At 42.1% G+C, this 20,982-nt stretch overlaps 1 protein-coding gene across 1 annotated transcript; it reads left to right on the top strand.

The window, feature by feature from the left end:
- The first annotated feature begins 13,339 nt into the window (after positions 1 to 13,339).
- LOC105053829 (uncharacterized) lies at positions 13,340 to 14,324 on the top strand. Its single transcript, XM_010935133.4, has 3 exons — positions 13,340 to 13,780; positions 13,874 to 13,918; positions 14,004 to 14,324. Exons 1-3 carry the CDS (start codon positions 13,525 to 13,527, stop codon positions 14,183 to 14,185), a joined length of 483 nt encoding a protein of 160 aa, XP_010933435.1. The 5' UTR covers positions 13,340 to 13,524; the 3' UTR covers positions 14,186 to 14,324.
- The last annotated feature ends 6,658 nt before the right edge of the window (positions 14,325 to 20,982 follow it).

Here is a 20,982-nt window from a genome sequence, read left to right as displayed (position 1 = left end):
AGACAATCAAGATATTCGATGCCTTATAGAAATCTAATAAGGTACTTAATTATCTTAGGTTCCGATCAATTTTTCTGGTTGGTGAACTTTCACAAAATTTTAGGATAAAACTAGTAAGTTACCTCCATCCTTGGTGTATTTTATCATGCATACGATCTGATTTGAAAAATTATTGCGATGATATTTTGTTTAAATTAACTATCTTATATACTCTATATAAAAATATTTGTAAAATATTAGATCAAATTTACATGATATACTTGGACATGAATTGTATTTCATTACATCAAAAAAAAATGTTACTTGTCGATTTTTCTGCTCTTTAGTTCAATTGTGATCATACGAATTCAGAATCTAGCCTCCTTCGGAGCCTCCAGTGGGACAATCACAGACACATGCCAGCTAACGATATATTGTAGTTAGGAGCTAATTTTATTTTGAACCTATCCAAGCAGAACTGATCACAGGCATATACTGATAGAAGCATATTTATCTATATGATATCAAAATTAGTTTTTCTTTCAGACCTCCAGTAGGGTGATTACTGGCAAATGATCAATAGACAGCATGTTATAGTCATGATCTAATCTCTTGTAGGGCTAGCCATGGGTTGATCGTAGCCATAGTTAGGGGATTAGGAGAGTGGCGGTGGATGGTCAACCTTTGCATGTTTGAAAAATTTATTTCGATCAAATATATATTTTAAATCTATGTTAATTAATATGACATGTTTCTATAATTGAGCTAAAAGTTTTAGTAATTTACTAAACCCATAAAATTCACTTTCTTTTGCTATTTTTTTTCAAAACTAGAAGAGCATACGGGGCTTGGGACGGAATGGTGAAAATCGTAGGACTTTAGATGTAATTTGTTTAGTTTGATTTTTAAATAAATAGTGATTTATCCTTACTGATCTTTATGAATCATTTTTATTAAATAAATATATTAAAAATTTATTTTTATTACTACTATCTAAGATTGATATGAATATATATAAATAAGAAAGCAGACCTTGCAGCCATCTATGGCATGTCCGACTTTTTCATCGAGTTGGGATATGACAAGAATCAGCGACGTGGTGTCGATTGTCATAAAGGTTGCATGTCATAAAGGTTGCAAGGGTGGCAATGATAGTGATAATAATGATAGTGGCAACAGCAATGGCAAAGACAGCGACAAATAGGGTGAAGATAGTATTGTGGGTGGTGATAATTTTATAAATTTTTTATTTCTAAAAATATTAGAATAAAGATTTTTATTTTATTATTTTAAATAATAAAATTAGCTTAAAATAAAGATAAAGATATATATTTTATCATGATTTATGTAATTTTATTTTAAAACTAAAAAATAAGAAATAAAAGCCATGCGGAACAGGTATCTAATTTATATATTTCTTATGTTTATACAATATATTTTTATAACGGTATTCTTTGGTTAGATTGGCAACGCTGTGGCAGCCGTTCGAATGAAACTTATAATGAAAGTGACATAACGGCCCATCAATGTTAAAAAAGAAAAAAGAGTTATATGGCGACCGTGGTTACCGCTGAAACGGTGCAATGGGACTCTTTATAGCCATTGGCAACGAGTGCTCGGAAATGAGAGAGAGAGAGAGAGAGAGAGAGAGAGAGAGGGTGATGTATGATTGATTGCAAGAACACAACCGATCTTTCGCAGCGGGAGGCAGCAGTAGCCGCTGCCTGGTCTCCAGACGAAGTCTTCAACCAATCCAAACGCCAAGCAAAAGCGAGACATAATCATATGCACATGGGGTCTGTTTGTTAGAATGTTCAAATGGATCTGCCATGCTGGGTTTGATTCACATCCACGGCTCATGAATGAATCGAGGCCCCTCCACGACGACAACAAGCATGATTGACCTACTCAAACCTTAGCTTTTTTTCCCTGGTAAATTTTTGATAGAGTTTTTCCTTGGTAATTAATTAAGGCACTAGCTATTTTCTATTGCCCAGCGAAACTCCAAGGTCCAGAGGAGATGGGAATCAGACTCACCAAAGAGTAGAGAGAAACAGCAAGACCAAGCATAACTATTTAACCTTCATGTTAGCAACATGCTCTCATGGCAACAGCATATTATTACCAATGATCATTTCTTAAGGACAGCCTTTCTTTTTCATTTTTTTTGCTGAGGTGAATAATTTTTTCACTCGTTGGAGTTTAGGTGGGGCTGATATTTTGATCAACTTTCTTCCACCAAAAGGGGAAAAACATAGTACGCTCAAACCGCACCATAAAATAGGTCATTTATCAAGGATACTGATACACACGGAATGTGCACTTGGCCAATATCCAGTAACCAGCGCTTATCAAAAGAAAAAAGAAAAAAAAAATGGTAAAAGACTTTTAAAAAAAAATTAATATAATATATAAAAAGAAAGTTCAGATTGGTGATTTTTTGACACGCTGTATTCTGAATATTTTGCATAATTTGTTATAATTTAATAAGAAAGATCAGATTGGTGATCTTTTGACAAGTGATATTCTGAGTATTTGACAAGTGATGTTTTGAGTGTTTAGCATTATTTATTATAATTTAATAAAAAAATTTATATTAATTATTTAAAAAATATTTATTAATTATTTTTAATATTAGATTAATTAATTAGTTTCAATTATTATTTTGTTTAATTTTAACAAAATATATATATATATTTTTTTTTGTTACCCTATGCATCGCAAGGGTTTTACTATCTAGTATAGGGTAAAGTCAATGATCAAATTCAAGACCTTTTGAATCACATGTATTAAACTTTTGAAATGAAGTTAGGAAGATGGTTTATAGAGCTGTCAAAGTAAGCCAGTCCAGCCTACAAGAGCCTAAAATTTAATGGGCTAGGCTGGGCCAAAAAATGGGACAGCATGTAGCTGGCCTAGCCCAACCCTTTAAGGGCCATGGGCTAGGCCGAGCCAGCCTATCAAAATTTTTAAAAAAATATATAATGATTATAGGTAATGAATGTAGATAATTGCTTTATTTCTGTACATTGATATATTTGCTTTGTGCAGCAGTTGGATTATATTTGAGTTGTCTACATCTTTCCTTTTATATAGAAGGTCCTACAGCTTAATTGGAATGGAGTTTATGATGAGATAATTTGGCATTGTAGCCAAACTATATACTGCTAATTATGTCATCCATCCATGATTGGTCATATTTGAAGCTATTCTAAGTGTATAGAAATTACAAATTCAAATTCAAAGGTGACGGCACGGACGACGAGGAGGAGGAGAGAGAGGAGGGGAGGCAAAGATCGGGCGTGAGAGGGCATCGCCACGGCCAGACCTGAGACTCTGGAGCTTTGAATGGGTGTGAGATGAGACCGAGAGCTCAAGAGAGAGAGAGACCCTAAGGGATAAAAGTGGCACCGACGACAGAGAGAAGGAGAGGGAGGGGAGGCAATGATCAGGCGTGGGAGGACATCGCCGCAGCCAAATCTGAGAGTCCGAAGCTGTGAGACAAGACCAAGAGATCGAGAGAGGGAGAGACCTCAAGAGATTAAGGTGGCGCCAGCGATGAGGATGAGGATGAGGGGGAGGAGGGGAGGTGGAGATCGGGTGTGGAAGGGCATCGCCGCGTGCCGTGGCCGGATTTGAGAGCCTAGATGGAGCTTGGAGGGGGTGTGCACGTGAGACGAGATTGAGAGACAAGAGCTCAAGAGAGACCAAGAGATTAAGATTTAATAGATCATGGATTAGGATTCGTGGGATGGACCTCTGGACTTAGGAGTTAGGACCTGATGCATGATGTTGGTGGTTTCATTAACCCAATTGGGCTAGCTTGGCCCAACCCACTTCATCTCTTGGTCTGAGATGGGGCTGGCCAAATAGTCCGATTGTTATTTGGACTTGTAATATGATAGTCCAGTCCATATCATTTTTAGGATTGGGCCGGTCTAACCCTATGGGCCAAGCCCATTTAGACATCTTTATTGGTTTATTTGATTTTAGGAGTGATGCTCGGCAATGCCCACATAGGTGCATAAAAATTTCCATCTATTATTGGGCACTAAGATATGGGTGTGACTCACACAAGTTGATGTTATACATCGAGATTTATAATAATGAATCGTCGGGCCAAGTGAGCTTGAAGAATTTCTAGTGCAATTGACAGGTGCAGTGATATTTCATAATATTTTTCATATTCTAATAATGTTATCCAAGCAAACTTCAAGTTGTTGTAGCAACCTATGTACTGGCGCCTCTTGCACCAAGACAAGCTCTATCATTCCTAAGCAGGAGGATACGAACACTTTAGAAGGTGCAATTGATACCTACCCTTGAAAGAATCATTATAGACAAGTTTCAATTGCGGCCATCCAAATTAGATGTTGCATATTGAAAGTGAATTGAGGTATTTTTCTTAAGAACACATTTTTCCCTTTTCATCTTTTGTTATTTTTTATTTTTCAGGAAGCTTAAACTCAGTTAGTGGAACACCCTTTTACTAAGGTTAGAGAATTTGTTGATTTTATTTATCTATCATTGAGATTAACTTGTTAGAAATTAGGAAAAATATTTTATAAATTCACCATACGTTTTTTCACCATTGTGTACACTTCTCAAATTTTTTAATACTTTCCAAAACACATCACTATATGACACCACCATTCTTTTATGCTATCCTCTAAATAAAGAAGCCGTGAATAAAAAGTAGAATTGCAGAACGCACCATATGAGAATATCTAAACTGGCGCTTAGCTGGATGGTTGGCACCACCCAAGTCTGGAGGTCAGAGGTCATGGATGTATTTCTATTTTAAATCTCTGCTATTTAGGACAATGGCATGGAGAACAATATAGATAAATTAAGGAGATTTTGACGCCCTGTTAATTTATTGACCGAACTTTAACATTTAAGTTCTGTTGGCCCAAAATGTCACTCTCGGTCCATTAAAATTAGATGTTTAACTTTAAATCTCTCGTGAGATAAAAATACCCTCACTTTTAATACAGTAACTATCCCATCTAAATCTCCTCCCCAAAATTCCTTTCTTATTTCTTTCCTCTCCGCTGACTGCTCGAGAGGCACTGCTTTATCACGCACGAAGAACATCTCCAATCTACTCACAGTACCTATCCAAAAATACTCTGCACACAATTATAATCATGTTCTTTTTTTTTTTTTGACGAATAAAGAGGGTGAACAGGGGGCAACCAGAGGCGACAGGGAGCTGGGGGCCAAAGTGCAATGCGGTTGGCTAGAGGGCAACGCGAACGGCTGATGGGTGGTGCAGATGGCCAAGGGGCAGCACCACGGGCCGTAAGGGTTCACCGTGTGGTGCCAGAGGTGCGATGGGAGGTGGCGTGCGTGGAGAAGCCCGAGGCAGCTGGAGGGGTGGTGCGGGTGGCCAGGGGGCAGCACCAGGAGCCGCAAGGGTTCGCCGTGTGGTGCCAGAGGTGCGATGGGAGGTGGCGTATGTGGAGAAGCCCGAGGCAGCTGCGGGTGGGGAGGGAGGGAAGAGCCTATGGCATGCGGGGAAAGGAGACAGAAAGGAAAAATAAAATAATAAAAATAATAAAAATAAAATAATAAAAATAAAAATAAGTATTAAACAACAATAATAATATTTTATTTATTTATTTATATTTTTAAAATATTTCTAGTGAGCCACCCTTTCAAATAAATATTTATATATTATTTATTTATTTATATTTATATTTATATTTTTTAAAATTAATAATTTATTAATAAATAATTCTTTCTAAAAATAGTTTTTAAAATTCTTTCTAAAAATATTTTTTGAAATAACTAAAACAAAAAAAAAGATAAAATAAAATAAATTATTTAAAAATATTTAAAAATAAATTATTTTTTATAATGAAAATAATTAGATTTTTTATAATGAAAATAATTAGATTTTTAAAATAATGATAAAATATTATTTTTAAAAAAATAATTTTAAAAAATATGCGGGGAGCACTAGTGAGTGGTGGCCTATGCTTTTAAAAATTATTTTTTAGAATTAATATTTTTTATTACAGTTTTTATGATAATTCTTGTTTAGTCAATTGGATGAAGAGTTGATGCAACATAGGAGAGGCATAAATATACCAGACATCTTAGTCCAAGATGAGTTGGAGTTTGCTTGCGTAGCTCTGTGTTGAACATCCATAACCTCCCTCCAATACCAAAGTCTGAGTCTGCTCCCTCGATGATTTTAATAATAAATAAAAATTATTTTTTTTAAATTATTTTTAAAAATAAAAATAAAATATTTTTAAAATAATAAAATAATATTTTTAAAATTTCAGTTCAATAATAATAAAGTGATATTTTTATTAATCAAATAATATTTTTATTAATTAAATTATAATAATTTATTATTAATTAAATAATAATAATTTATTATTAATTATATAATTATATTTTATTATTCATAAAATAATAATAACATGATGCACAGTTAAATTAACATGATATAAAGTAAATGAACACCGTACATAGTTAAATAAATAATATACATAATTAACTAAATACGAGATATAGTTAAATAAATACTGTACACAGTTAAATTAACACTGCATACAGTTAATTTAATGCTACACACAGTGAAATTAACACTGCATATAGTTAAATGAACCCTACATATAGTTAATAACTAACTGCGTACAGTATTAAATTAACTGTATGCAATATCAAATTAACTGAGTGCAGAATTCATTTAGTTATGTGCAGTGTTAAATTAACTGTGTGCAGTATTAAATTAACTATATACCGTATTCAATTAACTGTATACAATGTTCATTTACTATATATCGTGTTAATTTAATTGTGTACCATGTTTAGTTAATGATGTACTGTTGTTGGGTAGACGTCTGGCCAGGATACCACCTCCCCGAATCTTTTCGATACCGTGCGATGCAGCAGGAAGAAAAAAAAATAAAACAAAAATAATCAAATACGCAGATCAACCAAAAAAGGGCTCACCTCCACGGGGCATGCAAACTTCACTATTAGAAAAAGAAATATTACAAGAGGAGATCTCATCCTCGACTCCCATACACCCAATTTCTCCTTTGCAGGAAGTTTTCCCTCATAAAAGTTCTCTCTCTAAGAAGATCTCCTGAACTCCTAAAGTGACCGCTATCCACTGTTCAAGAGCCCTGCTCTTGCTTCTCTCAGCATCTCAGCCTCTCTCTCTCTCCATGGGCTCTTTTCTTTGGTTTCTGCACGAAGTCGTCCGCACCACCACGTCCCACGCAGTTCTCTATTGAGCATCACGGCCTTTTAAAGGCCTTAAACCTGATTAGATTAGGTTAAAGACTCCTAATCAAGCCCAAATAAGCCCACGGATTGTCAGATCATCACCGTAATCAACCCACACCGTCAGATCACGCACCGGTCCATGGAACAGTACCATGGACCGCGAGAAATGCATGCTAATTGCCCATAAGATCCATGCGGTGGGTTGTGCATGGCCCGATCCACGATGGACCGAGCAACAGGCTCCTAAGGGTGTGCGTGGGCCTAGGCTGGCCCGCACCCTGCGCACCCGACCTGCGTGCTGCCACACGCAACCACGCCGCCGCTGCTCCGTCGTCCTACCGCCGGCGGTCCTCCGCCGCATCGAGTTCCATGCCGACTTCAATCGCGCGTATCTTCTCCGTCCGAACTCTATTTGGGGTGATCTTTATCTCATTGGATTTTATTTTTCATCACGGATCTCACTGTGGGTTCAATATGGATCAAATCTCGAGGTATCAAATCTTAACAATCTCCACCTCAACTCGATATTTGACCTCCTCCTGACTCTGAGAGCTTCTATATCTCCTCACCCCCATGCCCTGGGACAATCACCTGCTGATCATGGATGGACAAACATGGAAGTCGAACCAGTCCGCTCGATCTCATCTTTGTCGTATGCTGTGCTTCTCCTGACCTGAGACCTACTCGGAGCATCATCCTGCGGTAATAGGAATCTTACCTTGCGATGTTGCTTCTCATCCTCTCGAGTCTCCTATCTCGTGTTCGATTCACCTCTACCTGGAGCTCCACCTTGCTCTGGGCTCCACTTGGCTCCAGAAGCTCCACCTCACACTGGGCTCCTCGTCAGATAATAATGTCCTTTCCTCCCCTTCTTCCCCTTCAGAACAATCCTATCACTATGTAGCACCTTCAGGATTCCTCCACCAGCTACCATCCTGTAGCCTCCCGAATTCAGTCTGCTTAGTGAGATAAGATTCTGTCTGAAATCGGGTATGTATCGGACCTCCCCCAATCTCCTCACTGCACCATCATGTGTCTTCCAGCTGACCGTCCTGATGCCTCTGATCGCATAGCTCGATCCATCCGGTAGATAAACTATACCCTCACTATTCTTCAAAGAGTCAAACTGTTCCTCTCTATAACATACATGATACGTGCATGCAGAATCTAAAATTCACTGCTGGAAAGAAGTAGATATCTTGTCAGATATCTTCAGGACATCTCCCTCTGAATTGCTACTGGCCGTCACTATAGCAGCCATCGTCCGATCTTTGAGTTGAGAGCAATCTCTAGCTAGATACCCCAACTCATCACACCGGTAACATCTGGTTTTGCTCAAGTCCCTCCTGGACTTGGACCGCCTTCGTCGTGATCTCCTGTCGCTCCGTCTAGTGCCTCCTGCTCCTCCAAAAACTATCAAAGCTGAGCTACCACCACCTGAGCTTGAAGCTGGATTCTCCCTCCTAAGAACCTCATTCTGGAGTATCGCCGCGGTGATCCGTCTATCTTGATGATGCTCTTCTCCACTAGAAGAGCAGTCACCAAGGACTCATACGAAGGGAGAAGTGATGCTAGCAAAATCAGCATCCTGATCTTCTCCTCAACATTCTCACCAACATTGAGGAGGTCGGTGAGGATCTTTTGGAAGTGACTTAAATGCTCCTGCACATTCTGTCCCTCAGTCATCCACAGCTGATAAAATTGCCTCCAGAGGAAAAGAGTGTTGGTGAGAAACTTCGCAATATATAACTCCTCGAGCTTCGACAACAACACCGTTGGGAAAGTCTCGCTAAGCATATGGATCACCACCTCATCCGCTAGATACATGCGGATGGTACTCACTGTCTGCATCTGTAGCCGTCTCCAATCCTACACCTCCATAGTGGTCGGCTTCTCCTCGTACAAGAGAGCATCAATCAATCCTTGTTGGATGAGCACATCCTTCACCCTTGCCTACCACAAGAAAAAATTGCTCTTTCCATCAAACTTGTTGATCTCCATCTTGATTGATCATGTCTTCTCTATCTTCAGTCTTGCTCACCACCGCTGCAATCTGCGTTCTTGTACTGCCTCGCTCTGATACTATTTGTTGGGTGGATGTCTGGCCAAAACATCACCTTCTAGGACCTTTTCGATACCGCGCGATGCAGCAGGAAGAAAGAAAAAATAAAACAAAAATAGTCAAATACGTGGATCAGCCAAAAAAGAGCTCGCCTCCATGGGGCATGCAAACTTCACTATGAGAAAAAAAAATATTACAAGAGGAGATCTCACCCTCAATCCTCGTACACTAATTTCTCCCTTATAGAAAATTTTTTCTCACAAAAGCTCTCTTTAAAAAGATCTCCTAAACCCCTGAAGTGACCGCTGTCCGCTATCCAAGAGCCCTCCTCTTGCTTCTCTCAGCGTTTCAACCTCTCTCTCTCCACGGGCTCTTTTCTCTAGTTTCCGCACAAAGCCGTCCGCGCCACCACGTCCCACGCAGTTCTCTATTGAGCATCAGGGCCTTTTAAAGGCCTTAAACCAGTTTAAATTAGATTAAAGACTCCTAATCAAGCCCAAATAAGCCCACAGACCGTCGAATCATCACCGCAGTCAACCCACATCGTTTGATCACGCACCAGTCCATGAAATAGTGCCATGGACCATGAGAAACGTGTAAGAAATGCCCAAGCGGTCCATATAGTGGGCTATGCACCGTCCGGTCCATGGTGGATCGGGCAACAGGCTCCCAGGGGTGCGCGTGGGCCTGGGCCGGCCCGCACGCCTGGGCCCGCGCTGCGCCCCACACGCCTGGACTTAGGCCGGCCCTCATGCCCTGCATGCCTGGGCCGTGCCCTGTGCACCCGACCCGTGCGCTGCAGTGCCTGGGCCGCACGCAACCGCACCGCTGCTGCTCCATCAGCCCACTGCCGATGGTCCTCCGTCGCACCAAGTTTCGTATCGACTTTAATCACGCGTATCTTCTTCGTTCAAACTCTATTTGGGATGATCTTAGTCTCGTTGGACTTCATTTTTCATCGCGGATCTCGCTGTGAGCTCAATGTGGATCGAATCTTGAGATATTAAATTTTAACAATCATGTTAAGTTAATTATATATAGTATTCATTTAACTATATACCGTATTCAATTAACTGTATACTGTGTTAATTTAATTATATATCATGTTTAGTTAACTATGTACCATGTTAATTTAACTGTGTATAGTATTTATTTACTATATAACATATTAATTAAACTGTATATCATAGTTATTTAACTATATACTATGTTAATTTAACGACCATTTCATTTGGTGAATAAGTAACAATGAAGAATAATTTAAATTTTATAATATTTTATTTTTTAAAAAATTGGTTGCAAATTTGGTCACTAAATCATCGCTAAAATCGATTACAAAATTGATTACTAAATTTATTAAAATATTTTTTTAATAAATCAGTTGCAAAAATAATCGTTAATTATTTTTAATTTTTTTTATTAATAAAATAGATCATAAAATCGATCGCTAACTATTTTTAAATTTTTTAATTAATTTATCGATCATAATATCGATCGCTAATTTTGTTAAAATATTTTTTTATTAATAAAATCAATCATAAAATTGGTAGATAATTATTTTTGAATTTTAAAAAAAAAATTGATTATAAAATCAGTCGTAATATATTTTTTATAATATTTTAATTTTTAAAATTGATTGCAAAATCAATCAAATTTTTATTTTATATTTTATGTTATATTATTTTTATTTTTTATATATTTTATTTTGATTATTGAAATAATTTTTTATTTTTTATTATTTTTATATATTTTTTATTTTTATTATATATTATATATATATATATTTTATTTTTTATTATATTATTTTTTTATTATTTAAAATAAAATTTTGCGTGGTCCATGGAAAGGCGTGGACCAAAGGGCATTTTCGGTCCATTTTTCGCGGCTCATAGTCCTCTTTGTGGACCGACGAAGGCCGATGCCGGTGACAATGGGGAGCACTATGAGGGGAGGCCGTCGCGGGCGGTCACCGAGGAGGAGAGGAGGGCCATCGTGGGTGGGGAGGGGAGGAAGGGCCGTCGTGGGCGGTCGTCGGGAGGGAGAGAAGAGGGGTTTCGAGCACCGAGGAGGAGGGGGGGCCATCCTGTCACTGGCCAGTGAGGAGAGGCCGTCGTGGGTGGTCATCGGGGATCGGGGTGGGCAGGCCGAAGAGGGAAAGATGGGGTTCGGGCGCGCCACCTACTGGGAGCCTTCTTCACCTTATCTCTTTTTCTTTTTCTTTTTGATGGAATTTGGGGTTTGAAAGGATATTTTGGATATTATTTAAAATCATTTCGTATCAAAATTGTTGGGTCACGATAAATAGGAACCGAGAGTTATAGTTTTGGCCAACGAAAAATTTTTGTTATAGCGGCACCAATTAAGAGATCGGTAATTAAATACCCATTAAATTAAATTGTTGGAAAAAACTCTGACTACTCCAAAGTTTGGTGAGAAATATTTAGCCATCAAAATCTAAGTGTCAGATAGCTTTCCAAACAATTATTTTATTGAGGCAATGTGATCCACGCATCCATCTCCATTAGATAGCAGTTGATATAGGTTATCACATCACCTACAATAACCATAGAGAACGTTCAATAACCATAGAGAACGTTGTCCCACCACCATCCCTTGAGGGAGTAGTTTGAAGTTTGAGAGAGATCTAGTCCTCCACTGCTATGTCGATCACCATCGGTTGTTCTTCCTCTTCACTACACTGTGCTAACCAATAACTCTTGCTAGTGAGAAATCCATAAAATCATTCTAGTGGGAATTCATCTTCAAAGACTAGTCTAGTTGCCATGCCGCTGCAGCCTCTACCATCAGCTCCCTCATCAACTTCACGAGTCTTTACCCCTCTCAACCTTCGAGGCCTTTGATCTCTGGGCCCATCTTGTTGTCTTTTCCTTCCTCCTCTAAAGCCTCTATCTTTTCGTGCTGTTTGCTAGCCCTAAGCAAAGATTAAGTTCTTCCATATGAGAAACTAGCATCAGAGGAATATAAATTTGTCATTTATTTTCTATCTCAATAAGGACTCAATAAAGATTCAATTCACTAAAATTTTATATTTTTATTTGATAAAAATATTTGATTGTGCTGGATATCGAAGATTTTTTGTGATGATTTTTTAACTTCTTTTGTTCAGATTTTTTCTTTGGTTGGATCTTCTCAAGATTTCTTTGTAATATATTATATGATTTTCCTTTGATTTAGTTGAATCTAATATCTATTGTTGTAAAAAAAAAAAAAAAAATTTTTTTGATCAAATTTGATCTTAAATGAAGTGTAGTGAGGTTGTTTGCTTATGTTATGCAGGTTTCTTAGATTCATCATTTTAATTTATTTTTTATCATTAAGTATTTTTTGAATTGTTTTTTTGATAATTAATGATTCTTTTATTTTTTTGATGAGTTTTTGTTGTATGGAAAAAAAAAAAGAAAAAAAGATATTCCTTATTTTTTCTTTATTGATTTTTGTTTGATTTCTTTAGAAACACGGGATCAATTGTAGGAGAGCCGAAAAGTAACTAACAGGGATAACTTTCCGAGTAATGGAATAGTATTATACCACAGAATATTCATTTACTCGCTCGCATGGTATAATTATAGTCCCCGATGTGTATACGGCGATCGCACCAGAGATCCGATGAACCTCACGTCACATTATGTAAGCGGGTCCCATGTATATTCAAGTTCCATTCTGCATGGTAAAGTAATGACAGCGATTATATATTTTTTTTTATTTTTTTTTGAGTACACGATAACATGATTTATTATGATATCGAACACGTCATCACAGTCATCCACCCATCGATCAATGGCTTTCTTCGAAGCCCAAGAAATCATTACGTCGTTCGCATCCTCTCCTCTCCTGATCCAACCAAACTTTTTGTTCCAACCAAACTTTTTGTTGACAGAACCCAATCAAACTCTCCGATCCACTCTGATGTTCATGGAAATTAGCACCCATTCCCCCGGAATAAATCTCGATTATAATGATAACTAGTGATTAATTAAATAACCAAACCCAAAATTCCAGCTAAGAAAAACTCGCCCTTTTGGAAACCCTACCTTTTGCGTTCCCAGAGACCGAATCCACGAGATGAGCTACCCGTTTTATTCCATTTTATCCTATATAAGGAAAGGAATGCTACAGAGGAATTTTATTTCCCTTCGCCACTAAGAGACGAACCGAGCACCAGCCCCTTTTCCTCTCTTCCTCTCTCTCGCTTTCTCCCGGGGTATAACAGCATGCAGAGGCAATCGCTCGGGGCGCCGGGGGCCAAGCTCCAAGTGAACGGGAACGGTGGCGGAGGAGAGAGGGAAGAGAGGCGGAAGAGCGCCGCCGGAGTCGCGGCGGCGGCGGTGGCGGTGGAGGAGGATATCAAGGTGGAGAAGCTGATCCGATCGAGCTCGAGGATGGAGAGATCCATCCACCTCATCCCGCTCCTCACCGTTCTCTGCTTGCTCCTCCTCTACCTCATCTCCCACGATCCCACCCCGAAAGGTTCCGTTCAGCTCAACCCACCGATGAGATCTCTTTTGTTTTGTTCTCTCTATTTGCCCGTTTTTCTCACCGCTTTTGCCTCTTTCTTTCCAGAATTGGAAATACTCGGCGGTGACGCCCATCTTCTGTTCCAGAACGGTACAATGCCGAGTTCTAGAACCTTCGGGTCGGCATTTTTTTTTTTTGGGCTAAATTTTTTTAGATTCTTTGTCGTTTTTTGTAGCGGGATCGGCGACGGAGATCGGGCGAAATATCGGGACGGGCGGCATAACGGCGATTCGGAGCCATCGGGGACTGAAGGAGGCGAGGAAAATCCGGCACCGGAAGCTAGGGAAGTTGTTCTTGGAACAGCCCGGCGATGGCCTCGCACGTGCAAGCGGCGGTCGGCCGGGGCTTCGCACGTGAATGTCCCTGGCTTCGCTTTATGGTGTAGGCGTCGGTTGGATTGTTTGGTACTGGGTGGTGGATTAATTCATTGTCCATATGAATTTTTTGCTTTTATTATGAAAAAGAAAAAAAATATATACCGCCTAGGAGGCGCGAATTCCCCCATTTTTTCCCCTTTTATATATATATATATATATATATATATATATATATATATATATATATATATATATATATATATAGTTTAAATAATATTGATTTTAGACTTTTTAGTTCCGTTAGGGTCTTGCTTGGTAATATGTGCTGCAGGCATTGCAGCATTTATGACTTCTGGTTGACAGAAATTGCAGGGGACAAAGGTTGGTGAAGGTGCCACTCGTTTTTTTTTCCCTCAAATAATAATAATAATAATAATAATAATAATAATAATAATAATAATAATAATAATAATAATAATAATAATGATGATGATGATAAAGGGGCCACTCGTTCGGTTGGAGGTTTCAAACGAAGATGGATTGAAGTGATACTTCTACAGGGGTAAATTTGAATAAGTTTTTTATTTTTTATGAAAGAATTTATATGAGATATAGGTTTTTGATTTTTCTTTGAATAAATTTTTTATTTTTTATGAAAGAAACTATATGAGATATAGGTTTTTGATTTTTCTTTCATGAAAAGAGAATTGAGATTTTTTTTCTAAAATTATTTATAAATAAAATAATTTTTTATAAAAATATAATATATATTTTATATAATTTTTTAAGAATATAGATGATCATCTGAATGCGTTAAAATTTATTTTTTCAGATATTATATTTTTAAAAATAATTTTTATTTTATTTTATTTTTTATACGACTCAAAGGGCATGTACGAGAGTCAGCAGCCAGATCCGAAGTGCCGCCGAAGCAATCTATGGCTTGATGGTGATGGATTTGGTCGGCTGGTAGGTTGAAAAAAACTAGAATAATAATGGAGGGAAGCACGGTTCAAAGATAGCTAATAGTTGTCTTGACGAATCTTTTGTCCGTGATTTTTATACTTTTACCCGTGTTTTTGAAAGTTTGATTCATGATACGTGCACCGGAAAACTTTGGCTTTCAATAAATATAAATTTAACTTATTTTGTGACCTTGTTGGTGGTACTCCGCGTCTTTTTTTTTAGATTTTTTTACTCTAGGACTTTAAAGATGGATTATCTGCAAAATGCCGTGGGAAGTGGCTCAAATCAGGAGGAAGTCACTTGTGAATCTAAGCCGTATACTTCACAGAACCCGCACATTGATTGGTTAAGAAAAAGGATGCATTTTGTTCTCTCTTTCTTTTTTAATTATTAGACGGACTAGATCTAATATAAATCTAGATTGATTTTTTTTTTTTTTGATCTAACCTATCTAATAATTTTTTTCTCTCTCACTTGGATTCTCAACCTGAAATCTATAGCAATTGTTCACATGCAGCCTTTCTTTGCAAGTAAGATGGTATGCTGAAAGCATGATATTACTAAAGACCGTCGCAGCCACATCAGTTCTAGTGTCATTAAGAAATTTCATAATTTCAGATCCAATGTCCTCTGACTTTACTACAAGGGAATTTAATTTTGCCCTCTCTTGGTGCCTTGGTGGTCGCCACCTCAAGAAAACCACTTTCACGTCAGTGTTCGCTTTTGCTACGACAATTAGATAAATGAATGGGCCAGCATTTTATATTTTATTCCGAATAAGACATGGTCCCTTTTTCTTTTTTATTTGGTAGAAAGTATTTTTTTTTATAAGAAAAAAAAATCATTTTCAAGACGTGGTCCCTTCGTCTTGTCATAAAATAGGCAACTTCTTAAGTTTAAAAACAGAAAATGAAACAATGGAGAGGGAAGAAAATAAACCAAGACCAAGAGCAAGTGGTTGATAGTTAAGAAATTTTTTCCAATTGAGTGATATAGTGGTGGATCACTAATTCTAGATCTACTACTTCCATCTACTGTAAAATACTGTATATATTTGGATAGCTGCGGTAGACAGTCGTTAAATAATACACACGTCATCTATAACTAATGAATATCTTGTTTGATGGCCATTCATGTCTTAATGACAGTCATTCATGGCTTCATAATAGTACAATATCGTGCACATCATGTATGATCTATGCTTTTTAACAAAAAAAAAAAATTATTTGTTGGGATATACCGACTGACCCCATATGCCAACTTATCCTCGGACCGGTCTGACCGACGACCGATGGATAACTCCGACCGACGCCCGACTCTACCGATCGGACTGATCGACGACTGCCTATAGTAGCTGCCGACATTGTCCGACTGAAGGAGTGTCGGCTGAACCGACCCATGCTGTTTCCGACCGATCGAGCGACCAAACCCTATTACCGACTCATTGTCGGGGGTGGCAGCCGACGTCCGACCTAAGCAAGACACCTGACCAGCCGACGGTGCCTCCGGATCATCACCCGATATCCCACAACCAAATACCGACGTATGGTCGGTCGGCTTCCTCAAACGTCGTACGACTACTGAGGGCCGCCGTCCTGACAAAGGCATGCGGCATAGCTGCCCTGGGACATTGTCCTGTGGAGGACATGGGTTCGTTCTGACAACCTGCGGCGATTTGACAGCCCACGGTGACTCTGACAGCCTCCGGCGATTTGACAACTCCTTCCATTGTCTGCGCCATTAATGACGGCGCCATGCCGCGCTCTACTATAAAATGGAGAAGGCAACAGCGCTAGAGGAGGTCCCTTCGAAACCCTCGGGCTTACTCTCTCTCTCTCTCTTTCTCGCTGAGCTCCTTGATTATTTTTTACTGTTGCCTAGTCTCCTCTCTGACTTAACCGTTGGAGGGTCCCCACCGAAGGCATCTCCGGTCAGTGTGGACTTTCCCTTGCAGGTGCTCGTTCCAGGCGACCAGGGGATTGGCCGCAACAGGTTTGGTGCGTCAGGTTGGGGGGATCACGACCTCCACAGAACTCGAAACATCCTTTCGAAATGACAAGAACCAGAGCTCAGCGATCGAGGGCTATCGGGTCGGCGAAGCGCTCTTCCCGTCGGAAAGAGACCCCTCCTCCACCTTCCATGGCGGAGCCCAACTCTCCGCATCTGGTGGTAACTACGGAGGCGCAAATCGCGGCGATCGTGCGGCAAATGACCGTTCTGACGGATGCAGTCAAAAGCCTCCAATAGCAACCGACTCAGTTGCCGCAACCGTCGGCGGAACAACCGGCGGCGCACCCTATGCCGTCCAGAAGCAGCCGCCGACACCTGCGTCAGCTCCCGTCTCCCCTTCAAGAGCAGCCACCTCAGCACTCCCATCGAGAAGGAGCGAGGCGGCCACGGCGTGACCCTCATCGGTCTCGACATCCCTCTCCTTCCCAGCTGGAGTGGGCAAGGAAGGGGAAGCGGCCGAGGACACTGTCCGCCTCATCCTCACATTCTTCGGGAGGTTCGACTCCTGGGGTTTCTCAACACCAGTGGTTGGACGACTACGAACGCAGGTTCGAAGAAATCGACTGTCGGCTCGCTCAACTCCAGGTGGATGGCCAAAAGTCTTCGAACGACGTCGACTTCCGGACCACCCAACCTCTCTCCCGACTCATCCTCGACGAGCCAATCCCTAGTCGGTTCAAGATGCCTCACGTGGAGCCTTACGACGGCTCCACCGACCCAATTGACCATCTGGAGAGCTACAAGGCTCTCATGACGATCCAAGGGGCAACCGATGCCCTTCTCTGCATCGGCTTCCCTGCCACACTCCGCAGAGCTGCCAGGGCCTGGTACTCCGGCCTCCATTCGAAAAGTATCCACTCCTTCGGGCAGCTCGAACATTCTTTCTTGGCCTATTTCAGCACCAACCGAAAGTCACCGCGAACCTCAGACAGTCTTTTCTCCCTCAAGCAGGGAGAAAATGATACTCTACGACACTTTGTGGCCCGGTTCAACGCGGCCACACTTGAGGTCCGGGACCTCAACGAAGACATGGCTATCTCAGCCATGAAGAGGGGACTAAGGGGGTCTCGATTCACCTATTCCTTGGACAAGACCCTCCCCCGGACGTATGCCAAATTGCTGGAGCGCGTGTACAAATATATGCGCGCGGACGAAGGAGCTTTCGATCGGCACCTGACCGAGGGCACGGGTCAGAAGAAGAAGCGGAAGAAAAATCGAGCTCCTGTTAAACCCAGCGAGCCCCACCGATAGACGGATCTCATCCCGACAACGGAGTCTGAGACCGACGCATCGCAGGTATGACTCCAACACCCCTCTTCCCACTCCTCGTGCGCAGATCCTGATAGAGATCGAAGGAGCAGAGAATCTACGACGGCCTCGGCCTCTGAAGGCAAAAGGCCCCGACCAACACGGCTCGATCGTCGATCACCGAATCAACGGCTCGATCACCGATCGTCGAACCGACGGCCTCGGCCTCTAAAGGCAAAAGGCCCCGACCAACATGGCTCGATCGTCGATCGTCGAATCAATGGCTCGATCATCGATCGTCGATCACCGAACCAACGGCTCGATCGCCGACCAACACGACTCGATCGCTGATCGCCGAACCGACGACCTCTGCCTCTGAAGGCAAAAGGCCCCGACCAACATGGCTCGATCGTCGATCGCCGAATCAACGGCTCGATCACCGATCGTCGAACCGATGGCCTCGACCTCTGAAGGCAAAATACTCCGACCAATACGGCTCGATCACCGATCGCTGAATCAATGGCTCGATCATCGATCGCCGAACCGACAACCTCGGCCTCTGAAGGCAAAAGGCCCCGACCAACACGGCTCGATCGCCAATCGTCGAATCAACGGCTCAATCACCAATCGCCGAACCGACAGCCTCGGCCTCTGAAGGCAAAAGGCCCCGACCAACATGGCTCCATCATCGATCGCCGAATCAACAGCTCGATCGTCGAATCAATGACTCGATCACCGATCGTCGAACCGACGGCCTCGGCCTCTGAAGGCAAAAGGCCCCGACCAACATGGCTCGATCGTCGATCGCCGAATCAATGGCTCGATCACCGATCGTCGATCGTCGAACCAACGGCTCGATTGCCGACCAACACGGCTCTATCGCCGATCGACGAATCAACGGCTCAATCACCGATCGCCGAACCGACGGCCTCGGCCTCTGAAGGCAAAAGGCCCCGACCAACACGGCTCGATCGTCGATCGTCGAATCAATGGCTCGATCACTGATCGCCGAACTGATGGCCTCGGCCTCTGAAGGCAAAAGGCCCCAACCAACACGGCTCGATTATCAATCGCCGAATCAATGGCTCGATCACCGATCGCCGAACCGACGGCCTCGATCTCTGAAGGCAAAAGGCCTCGACCAACACGGCTCGATCATCGATCGTCGAATCAATGGCTCGATCATCGATCGCCAAACCGACGGCCTCGATCTCTGAAGGCAAAATGCCCCGACCAACACGACTCGATCGTCGATCGCCGAATCAACGGCTCGATCATCGATCGCCGAACCGACGGCCTCAGCCTCTGAAGGCAAAAGGCCCCGACCAACACGGCTCGATCGCCGATCGCCGAATCAATGGCTCGATCACCGATCGCCGAACCGACGGCCTCGGCCTCTGAAGGCAAAAGGCCCCGACCAACACGGCTCGATCATCGATCGCCGAATCAATGGCTCGATCATCGATCGTCGATCGCCGAACCAACGGCTCGATTGCTGACCAACACGGCTCGATCGTCGATCGCCGAATCAATGGCTCAATCACCGATCGCCGAACTGACGGCCTCGGTCTCTGAAGGTAAAAAGGCCTCGACCAACATGGCTCGATCGTCGAATCTACGGCTCGATCGTCGATTGCCGAATCTATGCCGCGACGTACCCGCCCGACCAAGGTCTGGGAAACGGGTATTCGACTTGCGACATGCCGATCCGATCACGACCGATCGAAGGATATTCGACTTGCCACCGTCTATCATACGACTCGACATGCTACGTCAACGGATATTCGACTTGCGACATACCGATCCGGTCACGATCGATCGAAGGATATTCGGCTTGCCATCGTTTATCATACGTCCCGACGTGCACACCCGATCCAGGGGCCAGACAATGGATATTCGACTTGCCATCGTTATCCTATCTAAATACGTCGGACGCTACTCGACCATCAGACTCTACGGAATGATCGTGTCGACGAGCAACGTTCGGAGGTTGGCCGACCTCCAACCCGACATGCATGCTCAACCTGCAGTCGGGACGACCGACATCGGATCGTTCGTTGATGCGATCGCCAGAGTCGGGGCAAGACATGACGGAAAACCACTCTTTTTACCCGAAGCTGTCGCCCACGTGTTCAAGCGAGCCAACACGACATCGGACTCAGGAGTGGGGGGGGGCAACAGTTGGGATATACCGACTGACCCTCATACGCCGACTTACCCTCAGATCGATCTGACCGAGACCGACGGATAACTCCGACCGACGCCCGACTCTACCGACCGCACTGATCGACGACTGCCGATAGTAGCTTCCGACATTGTCCGACTGAAGGAGTGTCGGCTAAACCGACCCATGCTGTTCCCGACCGATCGAGCGGCCGAACCCCTATTACCGACTCACTGTCGAGGGTGGCAGCAGACGTCCGACCTAAGCAAGACACCTGACCAGTCGACGGTGCCTCCGGGTCATCACCCGACATCCCACAACCAAATACCGACGTATGGTCGGTCGGCTTCCTCAAACGTCGTACGACTACTGAGGGCCGCCGTTCTGACAAAGACATGCGGCATAGCTGCTCTGGGACATTGTCCTGCCGAGGACATGGGTTCGTTCTG

The sequence above is a fragment of the Elaeis guineensis genome, chromosome 11 (assembly GCF_000442705.2).
Source record: "Elaeis guineensis isolate ETL-2024a chromosome 11, EG11, whole genome shotgun sequence".
Lineage (NCBI taxonomy): Eukaryota > Viridiplantae > Streptophyta > Magnoliopsida > Arecales > Arecaceae > Elaeis > Elaeis guineensis.
The sequence above is the reverse complement of the archived record's forward strand: the minus strand, read 5'-3'. Positions and strand labels throughout refer to the sequence as shown.